We start from the raw sequence: 23,347 nt of genomic DNA on the forward strand, positions 1-23,347 counted from the left end.
TTTATAAGTAGTAAAATGCAAGAAGAGAAGGTAGCTAACTTTTTCAAAGCCAGGCAGAAGTTTTGGCAAAGAAGAGACAAGAAAAAATGTTCATAGAATACCCGTCTCTTATTAGACTGTGCTGCATTTTCTTAAAAGTAGTGCTGTTTAATTTTTCTCCTTTTCCTGAAGAGTAATTCTTGACATGGTCAGTTTTTTAATATTTCTGGACCTTCAGAGGGGCAGGAGCATGAATCTATCAGTTTATTTCTGTTACGAGCTACAAGTACTGATGCTCTCTTTTGTTTTACATTCTTGGTTAAAATGCTGTGTATCTTAATGTTTAACCAGGACTATGTCTTTTTATTGTTAACTGAGAAGGAAATCTGGGTGTTATATTACTGTCACAAACAGTGGCTGGTATGTTTTCTTGTCATGTTGAATAAATGTCTTTATAAGTATCTTATCCAGATAATATTCTAATAAGTAAAGCTAGTAATTGCTGGAACTTACAGGAGTCCAAAATGTGACAGGAAAATTACATGTCTGCCTATCTCGTTTAGGTTATTAACATGGGATATTAGGATATTAACATAGTAATTGTCATCATTTCAATTTTGGGGAATCTGTAATTTAAAATATATCCTAAGAAATAATTAACAGTACAAAAGAACACAGTCACGGATGGTTCTACAGAATTCATTTCAACCTTGATGGAGAAATCAGCTGTGTGTATGGGCACATAAATTTAAAACCTGTGTTAGAGAGGGCCTTTGTAGAAGTGGGAAACACACTTTAACTGTTACTGATGCACTACTGCTCAATAACAAATAAACGTAAAGGTGCTTGTCCTCTATCTGTTTTGAGAACTTACTAGTTTTGTAAAGACCTAAAATATTACCGCCTTTTCTGTTGTCCTTGGAGAAACATTTCTTACACGGAAATCTGATTTTCAGGTGCTTTGAGCCCATTAGCTGAGGAACAGTTGACAAAGCAGGATTTACTTCTCCTTGAAATTGTGAGGTTCCTATGTATTTCTGTAACTACAGCCCAAATTCAGACAGTGAGCTTCCGAGCCTCTGACATACGGCAGAAGCTGTTAATGCTTACTGATGGCAGTGTCTTTGATAGCACTAAGCCATTACATCTGCACATGGTGAGTGTGAGCTTTTTTTGCAGCAGACTGACCTCTGTAGTTGTACTGTTATTAAATTTGTAAAGTCTTGTCAGTTACATATTGTCTTTCTCCTGTTGTCAGTTCCCTGAGAAGACTTAAAATGGCTAATTCTAGTGTTTTTGAAATGTGCTGTGGTCAGGGAAAGAGCAGTTAGAATTTTTAAGCCAGAAAATAAAGAGTTAAGAAGTATAACATCTTGCCTTTATTATTGATTATTTGTTAAATAACTGAAAACAGTCTCTGTAGTAGAATAGGATCTATGTTTTAGTTTACAAAGGAAATATTTTTACTGCCAGAACTAAAAATTTCATGATCTATATTACTGTGTGACAGTTTTTGCATGAAAACATGACCAGTCTAACACACAATAGCTGACAATAGGTATCTTTGCTGCATGATTTTGTGTAAGAGTTACTAAAAAAGTTTCCTAATTTTTCTTTTTGTCTACTTATTTTCTAAAGTATTATTTTCCAGTTATGAAGTATCATTTTCCATTTTAGTTTTGTTTGGGTTTTTTATTTCATTTGGTTTTTTTTTATTCCACAGTACTTGGTTCTTTTGAAGGAGCTCCCTACTGAAGAACACCTCTTGCCTGCAATGGATGCAGATATACTTCTGAAGCCTCTTTCGTAAGAGAGAAACTCTTCAACATGTTTTGCATCTGTTTTAGAGGATTTGGTGGATTTTCAGTGTTTCAAGATTTTCTTTCTTTTTTTCACAGTACCGTGTGTTCTTTGTACCGTCGAGATCAAGAAGTTTGTAAAGAAATTCTGAATAATTTGCTCCCTGTAGCAGTAGGGTTGGCCCATTTTGATGCACATGCTGAAGAGACAGGGAGTGCCAGAGGACAATTTTTGACAGTTGTTGGAGCCTTTTGGTATGTTATCTAATGAAGAAGTCTATTGGACATAAAATTTTTGATTTTTAATTTTTAACTTTGCTATCAGTCCGAAGACTGTAGTGCTGTTTGTGTCTTGCTGTTGGTATACTATGATATCTTTATCCAGAATTTAACTTTCTGGATTTTCTGACATGTTATATCTGTAGCAAAGATTTGTCCTTAAGATAGTATTGAAACAATAAACCCTATACTGTTGTGAATTAACAAAGACTGATTCTACGCTGAGTTGCATCAGTAATTATTACAAGTGATAACTTCAGCAAACAAAAATGAATAGTTTGCAATAACCAATAAAAATGTCAAATTGACCCAAACGTGCCTTTTGAGTACAAAGTAATCAACTGTGAGCAGCAGAAGATAACTTGCTGTTTTTCAAAACTGTGGGCAACTTTTTCCTTTATTCAAGTTTTCCTTATTTTAGGCATTTATCTCAAGGAGGGAAGTGCACTGCATCAGTAAGAGTGGCCCTTTTAAACTGCATGAAAGCCCTGCTTGAGGTAATCCCAGATTTTCTGATATTCATCAGCATGCTAAATATTTACTTAAGATGTAATTAAAAATAGTGTCTAAAGATCTTTTGCATCTTTCGGTGCATCTAATGTAGATTTTAAATCACAATATTAATTTTCTTCAGGCCGATCCTCATTGCAACTGGGCAATCCTTAATGTGAGAAATGAAGATCTGCCTGTGACTGATGCCTTCCCACATTTCCTTGCAGACAGTCACCATCAAGTTCGCATTCTTGCAGCAAAGTCAATTATCAGGTGATAATGTAGATACTTTTTCTGTTTATAAAAATGATGCTTAATTTCACCTTACTAGGTATCACTTTGGCTTCTGCATAGCTGCACTTTTCAGTACTTCTGGGACTTTAATCTTGACAGAATATAAAAACGTACCAAGTTACTTTGTGTTCAGCTTTGAACAGTAAATGTTTAAACTTCATCTACTTTTTAGTTATTCTGTGATGTGAGAGATCTATATATAGAGAGAGAGAAACCATACATATGTATATAAAAGTATATGTGATAGCAAATTTTTACTAAATTTATTATGCAAAACTTGAATAGAAAATAGTTGTTTATCCTCTAAAAAGAGATTAGGTACACTGTATAGTATAAAAACTTTTTCAAAGGATCTCATGTTTTAAATACTGTACATAGTTCTTCCTCCATACATCAAAAAGGGTGTAATTGAACTGGAATAGGAGTAGAGGAAAGATGTTCAAAAGTATGAAACACTTTATGCACAACTATTGGTTGCATAAAATGAAGCCCTTCAGCACAAAAAGAGTTGAATTGCAGGAGGCATAACATAAGCCCACAAAATCTAAATCAGAACAAAGTGAATATTGACAGTCTTTTCAGTTTGAGGACTAGGGGACATCAAGTGAAACTAACAGGTTCAAGATTCCAAAAAAATGGGGTTTATTTCTTTGTATAACAACTTACCCTCAGTGTTATTCTACTACCTTCAACTGTCTTAATATTTACAGTGGTTCGAAAAGCAATAAATTAATGAAAGAGGAAATTATTGAAGTATACTAAATACAGTCAGCACTTCTAACTCATGGTGTGCCTAGGTCACCCGTGATCAAATGTTGTATTCAAGGAATTATTATGTGTTCAAGGCAAGCATATGGTGATCTTTCTTAGGTAAACACTAGTAGTCACTTAGAAATGGCTGGAGTAATGTTTGGTTTGATTCACTGTGATGTTCCCATATTTTTACAAAGAGCAAAGTGGGTTGGGCCTTTATCTGCAAAACATATGCTCTTTGAGAAACTCTTTTTACGTACACATCTGTTCAACAAATACACTCTCAACATACTTCGTGACATGAAATGTTCCATTATGATGGACAACTGAAGTTTGCCTTCTTGCATTGGCAAAGATTGGGAAACTTTTATGTATTTTCAGACGATTCTCTGCCATTTCACCCCAACAGAGATTCTTGATTATGTTTAAGGGAGTGGAGGGAAACTTCTCTATTAGAAAATTAAGAAAAAAATAATTATATTCAGAAAATCAGAATGTTATTATTTGATAAGCACAATATGTAGTAACTCTGTAGACATGTTATGCTAATAATGATTGTTCTTTCTTTTAAAGTTTGTTTCAAGATGTGAAACAGAGAGATTCTTCTGGAATGTCAAAACCTCTTCCCTTGAAGCTCCAGCAAAAGGCTTTTGAGAATGCCTATCTCAGAGTTCAGGAAGGAATGAGAAACCTGGTACCAACATCTAGTCATTAGTTTTGCTTAATTTTAATTTTATGAATAAAATTACTTTTAACATGCTTGTGTTTAGTTTTCCAAAAACATTAATTCTTCTGGACTTCTGGTATTCTGAAATGGTGAAACAAAGTGGTAGTCAGGAAATTTCTTACACACCCAGTAACTCACTGTTTTACCCACATTAGAAGTTTGTAAATTTTTTCACTATATGTTCTAGACTGCTCTTCTGAATCATACTACTTGTTGTTGCAGGTTTCAGTGCTGTAACACTTAAGAATCATAGAAAAATGTAGCTTTGATAATCTAGACAACATACAAATAGTGAATAAGAGGCAGTGTAAATTAAGTTATGTGTTTACATAGAATAAAACCAGGTTTGTAAATTTCAGAAAGATCATGTTTCTAAAGGTATTAGAGCAGTGGTTTTCACAAAACTTAAGATATGCTTAAAAAACTAAACTATTCAGAAGAAACTTGAAATGAAGGAAAAGTTTGACTTGAGTGCAGTGACTGGAAATACAATGTTGTGGTATATTACTGTGGAATTTCTTTAACTGTTAATCTTTGGTTTAGTGTCTTTCACTTTTCTTCCCTCCTTGCTACCCTGCTAAGTCATCTACATCATCTACATTTTCCACTTTTTTTCTATCATGCTGTCATCTATCTGCATGTCATCTCTCTGCTGCATTTTTTTCTGTTCCCTTTGCCCATTGTCTTGTAGCGTGGGCTTGCTGCTGAGGCTTCATCTCTCTGTCACTGTGTTTTGTCTCAGAACTGCTTCCTCCAGCTCTTTGTCATCTCATCTTATTTTTATGTTATCTTGGCTCCTTTTTCTGTCACCTCAGTTTGGTGTTGTCTCAGCTTCTGCCTTTTCATTGCAGTTTCTTAATATTATTTAAACTCATCACTTGTCAACACCATGCCTGCATTTGAATTGCGAGGCAGTTCTTTCCTATAGGCATCAGGGAGTAGCAAAAAGGAGACTTGTCTTGTGCCTCCATAATTTCTCTGTTAAGTGGGTTGCATTTGTTTAAACTATTGATATTATAATATGAACTGGAGGGTATGAGGTGTCAGCAGGTGTGCTGGCATGCTGGAGGCAGTAACTTCTGGTTGAGGAGTGAAGCAGCAGCTGGGGGAAGTAATTTTTAAGCAAATAAAGCAAGATTTTCAGCATTATTTATGTCAGTGCCCTTAACTTTAAATAATTTATGCTCATTTATTAATTAGGACAATACTTTAACAGAATGTTTGTCCAAGTTCTTCATTATTTCTTATTGAAGGTCAGGGGTGATGCAAGCCCTGAAGATCTTTTGGACAAACAGCATAATGGAAAAGCAGTTTTGCTGATGCTTATAACCATGGTTCTGTGCTGCAGTCCAGTCTGTGAAAAGCAAGCTTTGTTTGCCATTTGCCAGTCTGTGAAAGAGAATGGATTAGAACCTCACCTGGTGAAAAAGGCAAGTATAAAATTCCATTTTATATGTAGGTTAGGCTAAAATTGGATGAGTACAAAATGCTTTGTCAGTGTTGAAAGTTGTTAAATTTTGTAAGGGTATCACTAATGTGGTATTTAAATAACCAAATGAATTCGTAATTATATTTAACTACTTACATAGAAATAATGACATCATAAAAGCCAATTTTAGTGGTAAATCATGTGTGTTCAAAGCACAGATCTGAAATACAAATAGACTTTTATACATTTAAGATTGCAGATTTCATTTTAAAAAATCTTTCTACCCAGTGGAAGCAAATTTTCCAATGTGGAAAATATGTAAAATAAATGCAAAGTATTGGAGGATGGTATGTGTCTATTTTGAAAATCACAAGGGCATACTGAAGTGATTGCCTTTCATGCCAGTCATTTTTTAAGTGCATGTTTTCTCTCCTTTCTATCATTTCTTTCTATTCGCTGCTTCTGTTTTTACACAAAGTCTCTACTTCACAAAATTCCTTGATTGCGCTGTTCTGAGATGTGGCAATACAAATAATAAAAAAACTTGCTAATGCTAATAGTAGCTGAGTTATGCAAGTATTCATTAAAAGGTGGAGGGGTACACATGGAGGTGTAATGCTGTCAGTTTGCCATGGTATCATGTACTCAGTATGCTATTTTTGCAATCTTAATTCATGTACAGGTTTTGAAAAAAGTATCTGACATTTTTGGCTATAAAAGTATAGAAGACTTCATGATGTCACATTTGGACTATTTGGTGATGGAGTGGCTGAAAATAAATGACAGTGGATATAGCCTGTCTGCTTTTCCTTATGTTCTTCTGAACTATGCTAGCCTTGCGGAATTCTACAGGTAAGTTTGCTATATATGAAAGCATTATTTAGATTTTATTTACAATTATGACATAGGGTCCCAAATTTCTAAACGTAGTTATGCATCAGGATTTTGTTGTAAGGTAACGTACTGAGAACTTTTGAAATGTATTCTAAGCATCATGTATATTATATTTATGCAGGTAAGATTTATTTTTTTGTGTGTAGCAGTAGCTAAGCAATGATTGTAAGTTTTGTTATAAAGTAGAGGAACGGTATTTGCTATATGATGCTCAAGGTTTTTTAAAACTGCCAGTTCAAGGACATTTTGGAAATCTATTTACCCTGTGTAGGTCTTGTTATAAAGTTCTGGTTCCACACTTGGTGATTAGAAGTCAGTTTGAAGATGTGAAGTCACTTGCTGACAAGATCGAAAGAGACTGGAGACAGGTTCTAGCAGACTGTTTTCCAAAGTTGCTCGTGAATATCCTTCCGTATTTTGCCTATCAAAGCCATGGAAAGAGTGAAGTAGAGGAGCAAAGAGATACGGCTTCTAAAGTCTATGACATGCTTAAGGATGAAAACTGCTTAGGAAAACAGGTATCCATTTAAAATGTGTAAATTGAGTTCTATAGCATTTAACAGACCAGAAAGAAACATTTTTATGTTCTCTAAATGTAAACAGTTTGTTTATAGATACAAAATTATTATTTTAATGAATTCAAACCAGCCAGAAATCCCAAGGATTTCAAGTAGCTATTCAATAGAAACTTTCAGGCAGACAGTTGACTGAATTATAATTTTTTTCAGAATGCAGTAAATTTTTTTACCATTCATTATATAACCCTGTGTTTCTGTGTCATATATCTGTCATGTTTCCCTCTTAAAATATTTTGTTAATGGTTCATGAGGAGCCATCTTCTCCAGAGGCAGACTAGTCAGAACTAGTAGTAAAACATAATTTTTTTTCTATATGCTGTAGGAAAGTAAATTGTTCTACCTGTGACTGCCATAGATAAGACTTACCCGGGCTTAATTTATGAATAAATTGTATGTCATGGATAAAGGAACAAATAGAGAATCAAGGCAGGAGAAAATAGGTTTTCTCAGAAGGAAAAGAAATATTAAATAATTTTAGCTCAAATATTTTTTTCTTATTAAAATACTATTTTTCTTGTTGTAGCAAATTGACAGTTTATTTCATAATAACTTACCAGAGATTGTGGTTGAACTGTTGATGACTTTACATGAACCGCCTGGTACCATGGTAGAAGAAGGAGCTCATCTAAGTAAATACATAAGGTATGTATTTGTACATTTTCTAAATGCTGAGTGTGTTTATATAACATGGTGCACTAAAACATGCCCTTCAGGCATAAGAGGTGACCTTGAAGTTGAGAATTGAAGGATTTTATTGTCATTACTAATGATGTATCACAGTCATGCTTTCTCGCATAGTTACTCACCAGGATCAGGAAGGAGAACCTCTATAATTCTTCAGTTAATGGAAGGAATGATTGTGTGGGCAAGAGAATACCATTGTATGTTGATGAGCTGGACTATGACAGTGCCAATTTGGATTAGTTCAAATTTGGATGGACTGTCCTCTCTGTAAAATTGGTCAGGTTTTAGTCTCTAAGGTGATTCTTTTAATGGTCTTTAATAACTAGAGGTCACTGAGAAGTAAAGTTTCTTAGCAGTTCTTGTAGTGGAAGCTCTTGATTTTGGTAAGGAGATTGGTTAAGCAATGCCAAATAAATTCCTAATGAATAGAAATATTCTAATGCCATAAATATCTTCATTTTTATTGACTTTTCAGTTAATTCAGGTAATTTGTGTTAAGATGCAAGCTATTTGGAAAAACATTGCACTTCCTAAAGTTATTGAAGAAGGTATTTTTATTGTAGAAATATAAACTTGAAGGAAACCAAAGCATTCCTTTGAAAATCTGCCAAAAGTTAAATGGCTGAGGATTTCCAAACTCTTTAAAGAAATTTTTTACTGTAAGTTTATTAACAGACTGTGGAGTCTGCTTTTAAATAAAATTTTTCTTTCTAAGAAGGGAATGGTAAGAAAAGAGTGATGAAACTTAGATTTTGCTTTCTTGTTACTACTATGATGCATTTCTTTTCTTTTTGAGGTCCCAGAAAAGTTGACTATCCTTTTTTTATTATGAGATTCATGATTACTTTTTTTCTCAATGAAATTGTTCCCACAATTACAAAATGCAGAAGCTTTATCCATGACTTGCAATTAGATTTTCCCACAAAGTACCTTAATAGGCAAATGTGTGGGTTTTTAGCAATAAGATCTTTCAAAAGAATATGAAAGAATGCTAAGAAAATACAGCTTAGAAAGCTGCCATAGAAGGACAATAAGCAGCTACAAAGTAAGGTATAAGTCAGTTTTCTGGGTGCTTTTGGTGCTTCTTACTGAAAGCAGAAAAAATTTTCTAGGAATTCATGTGTTTATTCAAAAAGAATTACTGTATTAAATACAAAGTGTTTTATTTTGAGGAAGAAAAATATAAATCTCCTTTTTATTCATTTAGGGAACTGGATCCTGCTCCTAATCCTCCTCATTTTCCATCTTATGTGATTAAGGCAACCTTGGACTATATTAGCAACTGTCATAAAAGCAAATTAAAAAGTATTGTAGCAGTTCTTTCTAAAAGCCCTGTAAGTATGTAATAATTACTTCTTTTTCTGTAGAGTGTAGAGTTTGTATTATGGGTACATTTTGTTTTAATTAGACATTTTCTTCATTTCTATATGAGGAAAATAAACAACCTTAGACCCTTTTCTGTTCTTTTATTTGCCTTCTGAAATGGAAGAAGTCGTAAGTTCAGGGACAGATTTATGTGCATTATATAATTATAGTATTTTATTAATTGTTGCATTACATGCATTATATAATATGTGTTCTATAATTGTGTTAATTATATAATTATATGCATTATATAATATATATAAAGCAGAGAGGATTATTTTAAGGGTTGGGGAAATCTGTGTGTACTGGACACAATTTAGAATGTTACATATTTGTCATATGTCCGAAGAACATTCTAAAATAGTTACTTATGGCCAATTTTATCTAAATACAACCTACAATTAAAATATAAATGTTAGCTGCTCTTACTGACTGTGAAATTTTATAGTCAGTGATATTTTTCAAAACTTGATTTTCATTTTTTAAAGGCAAATATGAAGACGTGAAATTATATAGCCCTTGCAATAAAACCTGAATGTATTACTGTCTTCTAACTTTATTCCTTAGAAACGTAGCTGTTTCGAGTTATGCTATTTTGTTGCATATGTTGTCAAGAACTTACTTTGCCTATCCATAAATAATCTAAAAATAAGAAAAAAACTTTTCTGGACCATGTTCATCTAAATATTTTGAGTGTAAAAGTTAATAATGCCAGCCAGTGCAGTAAGTTTTTTCAAATGTAACACAGACTTTTTAGTATTTTAAAATGATGGGGTTTTTAAATTTACAGTTTTAACAGTTGCAGTCTATAGGGATATATTCCATGAAATAGTGCATTTTGTGCGCATTAATATTATGTTTGAAAGAATATAGGTTGAATCATTACCCAATGTTTTAATGCTTTGTGTTTGATGTTTCTTCTGTTGGTAAAAATTACCATAAGTGTTTGGCTTTCTGAAAAATGTGCATAACATTTCTCATGTTGCGAGGAATAAAAAAAAGAAAATGAGGCAATGTGTGGCTTATAGTCCTGCTCAGAGAATTCATTTCCATGTAGGTCTTTTGTTTGTTTAAAGCAATAAAAATAATGAAGCTTCTTTGCCCATGCCCTTTAACAAAATATATATATCCTGCTTAAGTTTTTTCTTTATGTAAGGTATATCTGTATTGACATTATGAATTAATTTTTTACTCAAAATTTATTCATTTTTAGGATTCATTCCAGAAAATCCTTCTAGCTCTTTGTAAGCATGTATCAGATACAAACAACGTTTATAAGAAACACAGAGTTCTTCTAATTTATCACCTGTTTGTTGGTCTCTTACTTAAAGAAATAAAAGATGGTTTAGGAGGAGCCTGGGCTTTTGTACTCCGAGATGTAATTTACACCCTGATTCACCACATCAATAGCAGGTAAATACAGTAATTATCTCTTGTTCTTCCTGTCTGTACTTCCTTATTCTTGGAACCATACATTTCAATATCACCAGCAGATGTGAATTCATTTATAGACTTAATTAAAATTTGCTGAGATTTAAAATTGAATTGCCATTCTTTTATCATTTCAGAATTTAAATATAGAACTCTTACTAAAGTATGGAATGTTTTGTGCTATCCTTGTATTTAGATGGTCACTATACTGCAGCAGCATGTAATAGGCTATCAAATTGTACAAATAAACAGTGTTGGGAGATTTTGATGACAGAAAGGGTGTTTAGAAATTTAAAGGATATGGGAGAAAAATTCAAAATGTGGAGTTAAGTGCAAAATAAGCACAGGTCGAATAAAATGTGCTTATTGAATTAATAAAGAGTATTGGCATTTATATTTTCACTGGTGGGTACCTAGCAAAATGAATTGGTACGTGTTATCCTAGCTTGCTTCAGATTGAGAAAAGTGGTCCTTCATCAGGCCTAAGATTTAAATGGAGATCCTTGTCTTTCAGATAAGCAGACTAAGGTATTTTCTTACTTCAGGTTTAGCTTTGGATTTCCCAGACAGTTATTCACCTAAATTATCTTTGAGTTGATGTGCAAGTTGATTGCTTTGCTTGTTTGAAGCGTTTCATAGGCCGAGATGTTGAAGAGATGTGTGGATTTTATGGTAAATGCCATTATTATGGGACTTACTATTGCAACTAACACTGAACTGGGACAGGGACAGTCCATGCACTGGAGGGCAAGGCTGCCTTTCAGAGGGACCTTGTCTAGCTGTAAGAGTGGGACAACAGGTACGTTGTGAAACTGAACTAAAGCAACCATTAAGTCTCTCACCTGAGATGGAATACCACTGTGTCACCCATCCAGCCAGGACCTGAGAGATAATTACAAACTGGGATAGGTTGACTGGAAGACCCTGGAGGGGATAGGTAGAGTTGATCTAATTTCTGTTCTTCAGTTTCTGGAGGGAAAAACACCTTACAGTAAAGGTAAAGTCAGATTTTTTCCTAGAAGCGTACAGTGAAAGGACAAGGGGTAGCACTCAGCAAGTTGCATGGTGGGAAATTCTGATTGGATGTAAGGGAAAGGATTTTTGCAGTGAGAATAGTTAAATACCGGAGCAGGTTGCTCAGGGAAGCTATTGTTTCTCCATCCAAGGAATATGTCAAAATTCAGTTCAACAAAACCCTGAGAACCTTATCTGAATTTGAAATAAAACCTGCATCAGGCAGAAAGCTGGACTAGATAATCCCCAGGTGACCTTTGTATCGTAATATTTAATTTTATTTTTAACTAATGGTTATTTTAGATAGAGGAGGATTCAGAGAGCATGGTTTCCCCTTTGTTCTGTTTCTGCCAACATTGTTCTGGCAAATAATAGTCTAAAAGCCTTTTCTGTTTGTTTTTTTTTTATTTTTTTTTTCCATTTTGGTATATATTTTTCTACAAGATTTTATTCCATTTTTTAAAGTGATAAGTCAAACTCAGTGTGTTTAAGTTTTTCTATGTCTCCTGAGCTAAGTCCATAGAGCTGATTGATAAATTTTAAACTTGAGAATCAGTTCCTCCTTATTTTATCTTTTTTTTTTTCCCCTTTTTCTTCCCTGTTGTGTAATAGGCTGATACTTGAGACAATGACCATTTATATTTCACTTTGTTTCCCACGACAGACCTGTTATTATCAGAGACATATCCATGCGCAGCTTTTCAGTCTGCTGTGATCTCCTTCATCATGTTTGCCACACAGCGGTTACGTGTTGCAGTGATGCCCTAGAGACACACCTTCATGTTATTGTAGGAACCCTAATACCTCTTGCCATGAACCAGTCTGAGATTCAGGACCAGGTAGTTTTGCATTGCTGCTTATTCCTTATCTGTTAGCTTCTTAGTTCATGTTCACAGTTGTTAAAGCTGTATCTATACTCATGTTCAATTTTAATTCCTTTTTTCTGTGATTTGGAGATTTACATAAAAATTACTGTTTGGGATGGGATAGTATGCTTTTAATTTTTTAAATAAAAGTATCTTCACTTTTGGTACTTCTGCCAAATAGCACGTTGAGTAGTAAACAGTTACTTATAAAGCTCTGTGGGTGATTTCACAGGAAATACGAATAAAGACTTTTGGTATGAGAAGGTGTATAGAGGACAAAGAGGAAAAGTATGCAGAGAACAGAATTCAATGGTTCAGCTATTTATTTAACAAATAATCTTTAAAAATAAATCCTGCACATAGGCCTTAAAAGGGAAACAAAGCAGTTTCTGTTGTGTGACAAGCATTATTTTCCAGAGTATGCCTGTTGCACTTCAGTCCTCATGTTGCCTTCTGGGTTAATCTGATCCCACAGTACCATATACACCTTTGTGGTTGCGTTGTAACTCTACATTATCCTTCTTGTCCTTCCAGTTGAGCTGGAGGGCTCTGCTGATCCAGCTGAAACTAACTTGGCAGGTTTTTTTCCCAGCTTAATGATCGTGATCAGATTTACAATATGTCGATGCAAACAGTTGTCCATGCACAACTGCAAAGGCAACTTGTCAGGGCACCCCTAAGCAGAAACAAAGTGGGGAGGACAGAAATTTCTCTGAATTGGAACTGATGTCAAATATGAAACCCTCTCATATCATACTCCTGCAGGGAAGCCCACCGTCTAGTGATCACTTTTTCTTCTTTTTATTTTTTCATCTAGTATTAAATGGAGGCTAATAATTTTCAGGTAAACACAGGTCTTCAAATAAAAACATCATGATTTAGATTGTAGAATCCTCAAAGTAGCTTGGATTGAATATCCAGTTGAATTGATTTTTAAGCATAAAAGCAGTGTTTTTGCAAAGAAAGTGTGGTACCACTTTGTCAAGCATTTATTCAAGTTATGGATCTGTTATAAAACAAATTCTGCAGAGTTCAGTGATTTGGGCTATAAGTTATGATATTGATCTGAATTTCAAATTAACAGCACTTTAGTGAGAATAATAAAGTCTTGATAACATCAGAAGAACTGTTTGGGTGCAGTGTTTTGCTAAATCGTTGTCAATATCATAATGATTGTATTGGCCAGTATTTGAGATCAACTTCATCAGGAAACAGGATAGAACTGCAGGCCATGATAGTAAAAACTTTAATTTTTGTTTGGAAGGGAGAGTAGCAAAAATGTCTCACCATTTTAGAATATGTGTGTCATTTCCCCAAGCCTCTAAACATCTTACAACCTTTATCAGTGTAAATAAATTATCTTAGCAGTTTAGTGGAACTTGGAGAGCTACATTATAGCCTGAATAAGAAATATGGCTTATTGTTTCTTAATGTTTCTCTGTAATTTTTGGGGTTTTATTTACTTCTTATATACAGGTCCTAGGCTTGTTGAAGTATCTGGTGATAGATAATAAGGATAATGAAAATCTTTATCATGCAATCAAATGCTTAGATCCTTTTCCTGAATATCCAGCTTTTAAAGATTTGCGAGCAACTCAGCAGAAAATAAAATACAGTAAAGGACCATATTCTCTTTTGGAGGTAATTACATTTTAAAATATATGTCATGACATAAGTGTTTTTGGTAATGCAAACTTACAAAATAAAAAGGATTTCCTAGCTACAGTTGAGAAATATTTAAATTAGACGTAGATTCTTTTTATTGCCAGTTTTCAGAGACTGAGATATTTGTAGGTTTCTATTCATACTTTGCATCTGTTAATATCCACCTTGTGGACTGCTGAGAGCCAAGTCTTTGCCTGAAGCTTTTATATTTGTTTGTTATATGTGCTTAGTACAGAATGTTGTTTTGCAGGAAATTAATCACTTTCTCTCAGTTGGTGTTTGTGATTCACTGCCCTTAACACGGCTTGAAGGACTGTATGATTTACGCAAACAATTGGAACAATATAAAGATCAGATGAAGGATCTCCTGAAAAATTTCCAGGGTACCGATATATGTGTTTTGTTTCTTTTGTATCTGGTTTTAGGTGTTTAGCAAGGTTTTATTTTGTGTCCAGGGTTTTGTATGTTTAACAATGTAACCTTATTATAGTTTCACATGCAAAGTAAAATTCCATTTATTATTCATGTAAAATCTGAAGTATCTGTAACATAGTGTCTTATAAATATTATATGAGGTGTTACATGGTAGAGAGAATAAAACAGCCTTCCAGATTGTCATGGTTTGAGATAGCCCCAAAATCCAATTCCCTAGCTCCATCCCCCCTCCCACATCTCAACCTAATGTGAGATGGGTTTTTCCAGACAAAACACACCAGACTCAAAGTGGGGGAAAGGGAATATATTACAATGACTATACAAATAAATACCATATCACATTATACACATGATCACAACTATCTCTACCATAACATATGTATTTACAGTGGATCAGATCTCTTCTCCCCTCCAAATAAAAGTCCAGGAGGGAAAGAAGGACAGATCCCTTCCAGTCCTGAACAGCAGCATCTTCTGAGGCAGCAGTCTGTCTTCTTCACATGCATGCAGCTGCCTCCCACATCTCAACCTAATCATGTGAGATGGGTTTTTCCAGACAAAACACACCAGACTCAAAGTGGGGGAAAGGGAATATATTACAATGACTATACAAATTCCAAAAAAAAGTCCAGGAGGAAAAGAAGGACAGACCCCTTCCAGTCTCTGAACAGCAGCATCTTCTGAGGCAGCAGTCTGTCTGTCTTCTCCACATGCAGCAGCTGATAGCTGGATTTCTGCCAGCACTCACGAGGGAGGTATCCAAGCCTCTCTCGGCCCCATCGCCTCCAACCGAGGGGTCTTCCGTGGGCTTCGTAACCCCAGACAAGGTCGTATCACCACGTCATATCACGAAGACACAGGGGGTCTTCGTGACGGTCTGGTATCTCCAGGAGACTCAGCTCCTTGCAGGGCCTCTGTGCCCTGTCTCTCAGGCTGCCACCGTGGCAGCAGTGCAAGGGGGGGAGAGCCAAGGTCAACTCCCCCCGCATTCCTCTGGCCGTCCCGGTCCAGCTCCAGGACGCTCTGAGCTTCTCAGCTCCTCTCTCTCTCTGGTGCTGCATGTCTAAAACTCTTCTCCTAAATAGGAGTCCATGTCCCTCTTCTCCAAGAGGGGTCTCAAGGGAGTTTTAGGGGATCTGGTACAGTCTTACCCCCAGAACTCTGTCTCTCAGACTGCTGGCTCTCTTTCTCCTCGGCTCTCTTTCCAGGAGTCTTCTCTCTGCGGTGCTGTATGTTGTTTCTGCTGCTCCTTCAGTTCAGGTGTTATCTGCTCTGGCTCTCTGCCACCGTTTCTCTGGTCAGAGCTGGCTGCTGCTCTGCGCCCATGGAGAAAACATCTCCCGGCATAACTACAGGCACCTAGCCCAGCTTTATGCTGTTCCAGGTCCCTGCAGCCCCCCCCAGCCAGGGGCTGGGAGGCCCCAGAGGGCCCAAGGGGCTCAGAGCCCCTTCCTCGTGGCTCTACAACATGGCCACCTCTCCCACAACAACTCAAACCACAACTCTTCTCTTCCGGTGAGCTTGTGATATGTTTACATTTCTGCAGGAGCGCCCATTGGGCAGAACTTCAAAACTTCCAGGGGTTTCCACCCCTTGGGGTCTACCACTTAATTTAGCCTCGGGGGAAAACAAGATTCAAACCACGACACAGATTTTGGCATGGGGCATGTATGATTGTGAATGCCCAGGATAATGTATAATATATGGTTTTATGGCTGCTTAATGAGTTTTCTTGTTTTATGAATCTCCCTACTCTTTTAAATGTAACGAAGCTACATTTTATTGAAGTCATAGTATGTTAGAAAGTAAAGCTCTCAGAAGTTTTTAAATGGTAGAATTTAGCTGAAACTTGCCACATCCCAGGATGCTGTTTCAGCCCTCAGTCCACACCCAGTTCCTTTCTATTTTGTTTTTCAGATGCTTGTGGCATACCATTTCACTTTTCACCTCTACATCAAGTCTTCATCAGCTTGTGTGCATGAGGGGGAGATAAAAAGAGCTGATGTAATTAATTGTAAAAAAGTGCAGACTAAAATTTGGGGAAGAGTAGTAGTCTGTTTTAAGGCCACAGTGCAAGTGCATAATGTCCCCACATCTTGAATATAATTTACAGTTTTAGTTTCCAAATTCTGCTTGAAAAGCATTAGTGGAAGGGCAACAAGCTTGCGTGGAGCAACTTCCATTGGAGGAAAGCCTTGTGAGACTGGAAAAGAGATTGAATAGGAGTGAAGTGTATGAACTGGTGAATGGTACGATGAAGCTGAGTAGGGAAGTACCTATCACTTCTATGACAACAGATTAAATTATCTCACAGCAGTTATGTGGGAGAAACCATGTCATTTTTTCAAAATATATACAGCATGGAACTTATTGTTACTTACTGTGGAGATTAGAAACATAACAAACCTTAAAAAGGATTACATATATCTTATAAAGTTTATTAGATACGAAGATCTGCTCAGGCAAAACCTGAGAAGTACTTTCTCTTGCTTTGCTGGAGGCAGGCTGGCAGGCTTGATGGGCCTGTTGCCTTGAGTTTGCCTTATACTAGAAGTCTGTTAACCACTGAATAATAATAATAACAAGAAGAACAACAACAATAATAACAATAATAATAATAGTAATAGTAGTTCTTATTTTCTAAAAAGAAGCAAACCTATTATTGATAAAGGCTATACAACTCTATGCTGAAAGCTGACATTTAAGAAATAACTGCTGCAGTTTGACCACACACGTATTCAATTTTATAAAGGTGTCAGCAAGCATATAGCCCTATCCCAGGTTTCCATTCCAATCAACAGAGCAGTGGGATTTTTAAAAAAATACTGCTGTGGATTTTTTTTTTTCTTACATTGGCAGATCATCATATTTTTTTCTTAGAACATTTTGTTTGGCATGTTTATTTAAAATAAAGACCTCAGGCAGGCAGCAAATATGTAAGGAAATGCCCATCATAAGAGTTTGTAGTTTGGCAAGGTTAATTAGGCAACTGAAAGCTAGTGAAATTCTGAGAAGTTCCTGGCAGAAAGCCTATTTTTCAGATATTCCTTGGATTCATATTTAGAACAGAATGATATTAGTTTAAGGGCTGTCAGTGGAATCACACAATATGACTTCACTGTTTCAAACAGCACTCTTACACCAACTTATGGTAATATTTCATGTAATTAATCATCATTTCTGCATCAAAATGCTGAAAACAATAGAATTTGTGTATTTGAGTTTTGAGGATTCTTTGGCATAGTCAAATGCATAGAAATATTTTCAAGTTACAATTAATAAGATAACCGAAAAATTTTTTTGATGTACTGTTTAATACCAACGTGCCTCAACATTGATAATGCGTGTTGACATTGGTGATAAAAGACACTGAAGCAGTGCTTTCTTTCTAATATGTTCACATTACAACTACACTGACATTTTTGGCATTTATTTTTTCTTTCTGAATGATAGAAAAGCCGGAAGATTCTGTAGTAGTGAAATTAGTGGTGAACTTACTGCAGCTGTCCAAGATGGCAGTTAACCATACAGGAGAAAAAGCAGTTCTGGGTAAGTTCTTTACTCCCACAGGCTAATTAGGGCTGTCATTACAAAAACCAGACTGAAACTGTGGCTGTTCTCAATGTTATTTCCCACTGCTATTTTGCATTACCTGCCAGAGGTAGCCATCAGGATTGTTAAAATGGTTGATATAGCTTCTATTCAGTCACTGTATTTTAAAACTTTGACTAATAATTTAAATTGCAATCAGTTTAGACTCTGGTCTGTTCTATATGCAGTAAAGAGTCATCTGTTTCTATGGGTCACTTTATTAGGTTGAAAAATAATACAAAAAATTGAAGAGAACTTATCTGAAAATTTTGTAGGCGTGTCATAGTGGAAATTAAAATAATTGTTCTCCATCTTAAAGCCTCTCCTGTGTTATTAAAATTATTCTCACCATTTACGTTGACCGCCTGGTTAATGTTTGATCCAAAGCTAAAATCCAAATCCCCTCTTGCCTAAGTGGAGACTACCTCCACGAAGCTGGTGATTACTGAAATTAGATGTCTAAACTAGACAGAAACACCTTTATATGTACACCTGATATGTTGTCTCTCTAAAAGACTAATGACTGATAATTACAAATGCTGAGGAACTGAAACTCATGTTGACTTCAGTATAATGGATTCTTTAGCACCTCTGCAAGCTGCAGGTTTCAGCCTTCTCTTCATTGTGTTTCCTTAGGTGATTTGTCAAATTTAGTTCAAAACCCAACTTGTGTATCTTTAGTGTGTTCTTTATTTGTTCTGGTGGTTAAAACAATGTTGTAGAAGATGGAAACATTTTCCATGCACATGCAGAGTTTGAAAGAAAGAGCAGGGAAATAGATTTTGTTTTCTTTCTGTTGAACATTAACATGCCTTTTTAAATATTATTTTCAAGGTCAATTTTGTTTTGTTTTATTCTTTTCTGTATTTTGTCTGGAAAACAAATGAGGGACACATAGGTACATCATTTTATGTAAAATGTAGGTTAATTCTGACTGAGTTTACAGTCTACGGTTTGTGTTTACACAGGCTACTGTTTGTATTTACCATACCCTTAGGGAATGAACATGAATGATTCTGACCTTTTGCACTTGCCTGTTTCTGACAGAAGCAAAAACAAAATTCTTATCCGATATAAACTGTAACATCCAGAGCCATAGGCACTCCTAGAAAATTGAGTTAAAAAGCATAACTTTATTATTTGTGTCTTATGCTGCAAAATTTTTTAACATGTAATTTTAATCATAAAGCTCCTTAAGTGATTATTTATAATGTTTGCAGCTTTTTGCCCCATAACAATCTCAGTTCTAAAAGCAGGGTGAGACTTTGTTTTACTGTTCATAAAACTACAGAAAGACTGTAAAATTACTTGCATTTGCAGAGGCTGTTGGAAGTTGCTTGGGAGAAATAGGTCCCATGGATTTCTCCACCATAGCTCTTCAGCGTGCTGAAAATGCACTGGATTCTAGAGCAGCAGACTTATTTGAAGATAGAAAACGTCAGTGGGTCTTCATAATGTTAACTCAAATAAATACTGCTTTAACAGATAATTGGTGAGTATACTTATTTAGTTACCTCAAAGCTTAATAGGAGCCTTTAAGTTGTATGTTGTTCAAATCAGCTCAGAGTAACTCTCTGAAAGTTTTACTAACACCTGTTAGTGTCTGACCATGTGCTGCTTCAAGGCTCGCATTACTTACCCGGTCAAACTTAGATGTTTCCTAGAAATTCCCTAGTTGGACTCAAGCCAGAGAGTCTCCACTGTGCTGTACAGGATAGCAGTGCTGTGGAGGAAATAATCAGGCTTTGTTTTATAATAAAATATGCAATGGCACATCCTATTCCAAAATTTTCTGATTTGATGCGCACATAGACTGTGGAGTTATTTGCCTTGTATATTTATAAAGGTGATTTTGAAAGTCAACTATCTGAATTAAATTAATAATAAAGATGTTGTGTATGTTATTTTTTTTAGTATTGGTGTTAGAGCTGCTGCTGTTTCCTGTTTGAAAAACATATTAGCCACAGAGTCTGGAAGTGAATTTTGGGAAGTTTATAAAAATAAAGCTGATCCCCTGTTAATCTATCTACAGCCTTTCAGAACATCTAGAAAAAAGGTACTTCTTCTGATATGTCTTACATATATAGCATATAGGGCAGAGGAAAAATAAAAATAGATATTTTTTTAAAGGCTTTGATGAATGTAATACGCACTTTCTCAGGATTCTCGTGTCATTTGATGCAAAAAATCGGTGGAAAATAAGTCAGGAAAACAGTGCATAATTAACCGCAAATCAGATATTTTGAATCAGATATTTCCTCATTTTGAAACTTTTGATTTGTGACCTAAACGTGATGCCTACAGTGACCTTGTTGATATTATCAGTAAATTTTTGGTTTTAGTACTTTCAGATTTTCTTTGAAAACTTGACATTCACATGAACAGAATTGATACTGTTAGTCAGTTGAAGTATCAGTAATAGTTAATATATTTTGGTCTGTGCAGATTGCCATATGGCTTTTTTAAGTGCCTTAGAATTTTTTTATGTTTGTAATATGTGTATTTTCCTTCTAGTTTCTTGTAGTATCTGCTAATGATACAGAGGCTCGTTTAGAAACTTTGGATGACACAAACCTGTGGATTCCTCTGGGAGAAAGTCATGAGACCTGGATCAAGTGCCTAACTAGTTCGATATTGGACAGTGGAGGTGTGAAAAATGAAGTTCTACAGTTAATGAAGCCACTGTGTGAGGTGAGCTAAATCATACACATGTATGTATGTATGTGTGTGCTGTGAGGCATAAAAAATATGATTACTTATCTTGATAACAAATAGTAATTTCTGCTGTTAAATAATTCAGAACCTTTGTAATCATATATTGCAGATACTCATAAAATATATTCTTGAAATACAAGTTTTGAGAGATGATTGTAACGTAGATGAACTTTATGTGGCTACTTTAGCTGAATGCCAGCACAGCCCCGTTGAGTGGTTTACATTATTCATATTCCATGTTCTTTCTCAAACATTGCATGTTTGTTTGAGTAGTTGTCAGTTTGGTTGTAACCTAGAGAAAGAAAGGTTTTTTCCGTTGTCTTCCTTAGCAGCTGCTGTGCATGGTTGTTTTCTAGGTGAAAACAGACTTGTGTCAAACTTTGCTTCCATACTTGATTCATGATATAGTTCTTCATGACTCAGATGAATCTTGGAGAAATCTTTTGTCACTTCATATCCAGAAGTTTTTTACAGCCTGTTGCAAATTTGCCTCATCTAGTAGATCTACTCCAAATTCTGATTCAGGTAATGTCATGATATTTTTGTTTCAACTAAAAGTGGGATTCTGGTTGTGAAAAAACTATCTCCTGACATCAAATGTATGATGTGCGCTTGCAGGCAGACTGAATTTTAGAAACTTCTGCCCAATTGTTTGATCTTTTTCAGTGGAGATAGCGTTAATTTTGAACCTGTTCGTTGGCAGCATCCAAGCAGCTTCTTCAGTATAACTTTTTTCCTTATTCACAACTGGATGATATTTATTACTTGCTGAATTTAGGTGTTATGCAATGTTGTGTGCTGCAAGACTTGAGTCGTGGACTGTCTCTTAAAATGACTAATTGGCAGTTAAATTCCTCTCTTACTCAAACAAGAGTGATAAAAAGCAGTTTTATCTGTATTTTCTCCTTGGAGAAGACTAACCCTTTCTTTAGCTTCTGCCAAATTTTGATAATGGTCTCCCTATACATTCAAAAGACCTGTTCCATTCCAGCAGAATGAAAGGAAGGTGTAACCAAAAGTACTGCAGCAGCATATAAGTAATGCAGTAAGGTCCTTTAAAAGGAAAGCACCTTCTAATCAAACTGTTGGCATTCTTTCCAATTAGATTGTGATCAAAGAAAACCTAAATTAATTCCAGTCCATCAGGATCCAAACTAGGAAAGACCAGGCAGTTAGACATGAGAGAGTTGAGTGTGTCCGAACAAGAGTCTTAGCATTGATCCATTTTGACATTCAAGTTCTAGAAATTGGCAGTTTAAAGCATAAATGGTGTGAACATCATGCCAATCACTGCGCTGCCTGAGAAACCAAACCTAATTGTGAATTGCCAACTGCTTGACTGGAGTCAGACCCACCAAAACTAAAAACAGTGAATATTTTGGACTTAGTGCATGTCGATCTGGCGAATAATAGGTCAGTTGAATCTGTTATTTTGCAGAAGAGATGTAATTTTTTTGTTGAATTAATATTTCTAAATACCTGTCCAGTTTTTACTCCTTAGCATTTAGATTTTTGATCTGATGCCATGAAAAACAGGCACCATTTTTATTTTATGTCTGTAAGCTTCTTGTTAGTGAGTATGAACTCCATGCTGTCAGTTGCCATTATTGTAATTTGGCCTATTGTTCAACAAAGCCCTAAGAATAACTGTTTTCTTCCGGTTTTCTTGGCCAGTGCCTTTTTCTTCCCCTAACTCATTAATACTTTCTAGTACCCAAATATAAATCATTCAGAAATTTTTAGTTATTCATCTGATGAAATTGTGAAAGAGGAAACAGCAAGCTCTTTGGGGCATTGATTGTACAGTCCAACAGAATGGACCCTGCCTGTGAGGTGCTGTCTCCATTGCCAAGGAGAGCAGCACGTGGGAATGGAGAGAAAAACGTCATGGTGTGCTAGGAACTGAGAGTCAAATGTCCCCATTGCATGTCTTCTGAAAGTTAGGCATGTGGGAGATGACTTAATAAGAAGGAGGTGGTGTTCCTTCTGTCAGATCTTTGGTAGCAGTGGAAACTAAGTGTCATTCATTTCTGTTTGTTGAAGCACACAAAATGCCCAGATACTTCTTCTTTAATATGGCTTTTGCATTCTTTAGGGGAAATTGTTAGTTCCACATCTCACTGTAATGTAGTAGTAATCAAACTTTTGGTTATGCTTTCCCTGTTTCTTCCTTCTTGTAATTGATAAATCAAAAATTACCAGAAAAATGGAGAAATTATTAAACAAGTGAATGGAACACAACTTGTAGCCATCTGATTTTATTTTTTTTTTTAATCCGGAAGCAAGGTGTAGAAATATAAATTCTTTAAATGTGTCTCTGTGTGGGAAATAGTGTTTTTTGTGTAAGCATCCACACT

General features: G+C 35.5%; 1 protein-coding gene across 2 annotated transcripts in view; it reads left to right on the plus strand.

The window, feature by feature from the left end:
* ATM (ATM serine/threonine kinase) overlaps positions 1 to 23,347 on the plus strand; it is a 64,155-nt gene that overhangs the window by 13,382 nt on the left and 27,426 nt on the right. For both annotated transcript variants that reach the window (XM_018071385.3, XM_029960932.1), the window contains exons 17-36: positions 936 to 1,135; positions 1,703 to 1,785; positions 1,878 to 2,033; positions 2,479 to 2,554; positions 2,692 to 2,822; positions 4,170 to 4,290; positions 5,577 to 5,753; positions 6,435 to 6,604; positions 6,918 to 7,164; positions 7,748 to 7,866; positions 9,116 to 9,242; positions 10,487 to 10,686; positions 12,383 to 12,557; positions 14,061 to 14,225; positions 14,500 to 14,632; positions 18,138 to 18,233; positions 19,596 to 19,767; positions 20,190 to 20,331; positions 20,790 to 20,966; positions 21,347 to 21,515. In XM_018071385.3, coding sequence (XP_017926874.1) covers positions 936 to 1,135; positions 1,703 to 1,785; positions 1,878 to 2,033; positions 2,479 to 2,554; positions 2,692 to 2,822; positions 4,170 to 4,290; positions 5,577 to 5,753; positions 6,435 to 6,604; positions 6,918 to 7,164; positions 7,748 to 7,866; positions 9,116 to 9,242; positions 10,487 to 10,686; positions 12,383 to 12,557; positions 14,061 to 14,225; positions 14,500 to 14,632; positions 18,138 to 18,233; positions 19,596 to 19,767; positions 20,190 to 20,331; positions 20,790 to 20,966; positions 21,347 to 21,515 — 3,036 coding nt within the window. The remainder of the gene's footprint in view (positions 1 to 935; positions 1,136 to 1,702; positions 1,786 to 1,877; positions 2,034 to 2,478; positions 2,555 to 2,691; positions 2,823 to 4,169; positions 4,291 to 5,576; positions 5,754 to 6,434; positions 6,605 to 6,917; positions 7,165 to 7,747; positions 7,867 to 9,115; positions 9,243 to 10,486; positions 10,687 to 12,382; positions 12,558 to 14,060; positions 14,226 to 14,499; positions 14,633 to 18,137; positions 18,234 to 19,595; positions 19,768 to 20,189; positions 20,332 to 20,789; positions 20,967 to 21,346; positions 21,516 to 23,347) is intronic.

This window comes from Manacus vitellinus, unplaced genomic scaffold (genome assembly GCF_001715985.3).
Source record: "Manacus vitellinus isolate BGI_N305 unplaced genomic scaffold, ASM171598v3 scaffold_2_pilon, whole genome shotgun sequence".
NCBI classification, from domain to species: Eukaryota; Metazoa; Chordata; class Aves; order Passeriformes; family Pipridae; genus Manacus; species Manacus vitellinus.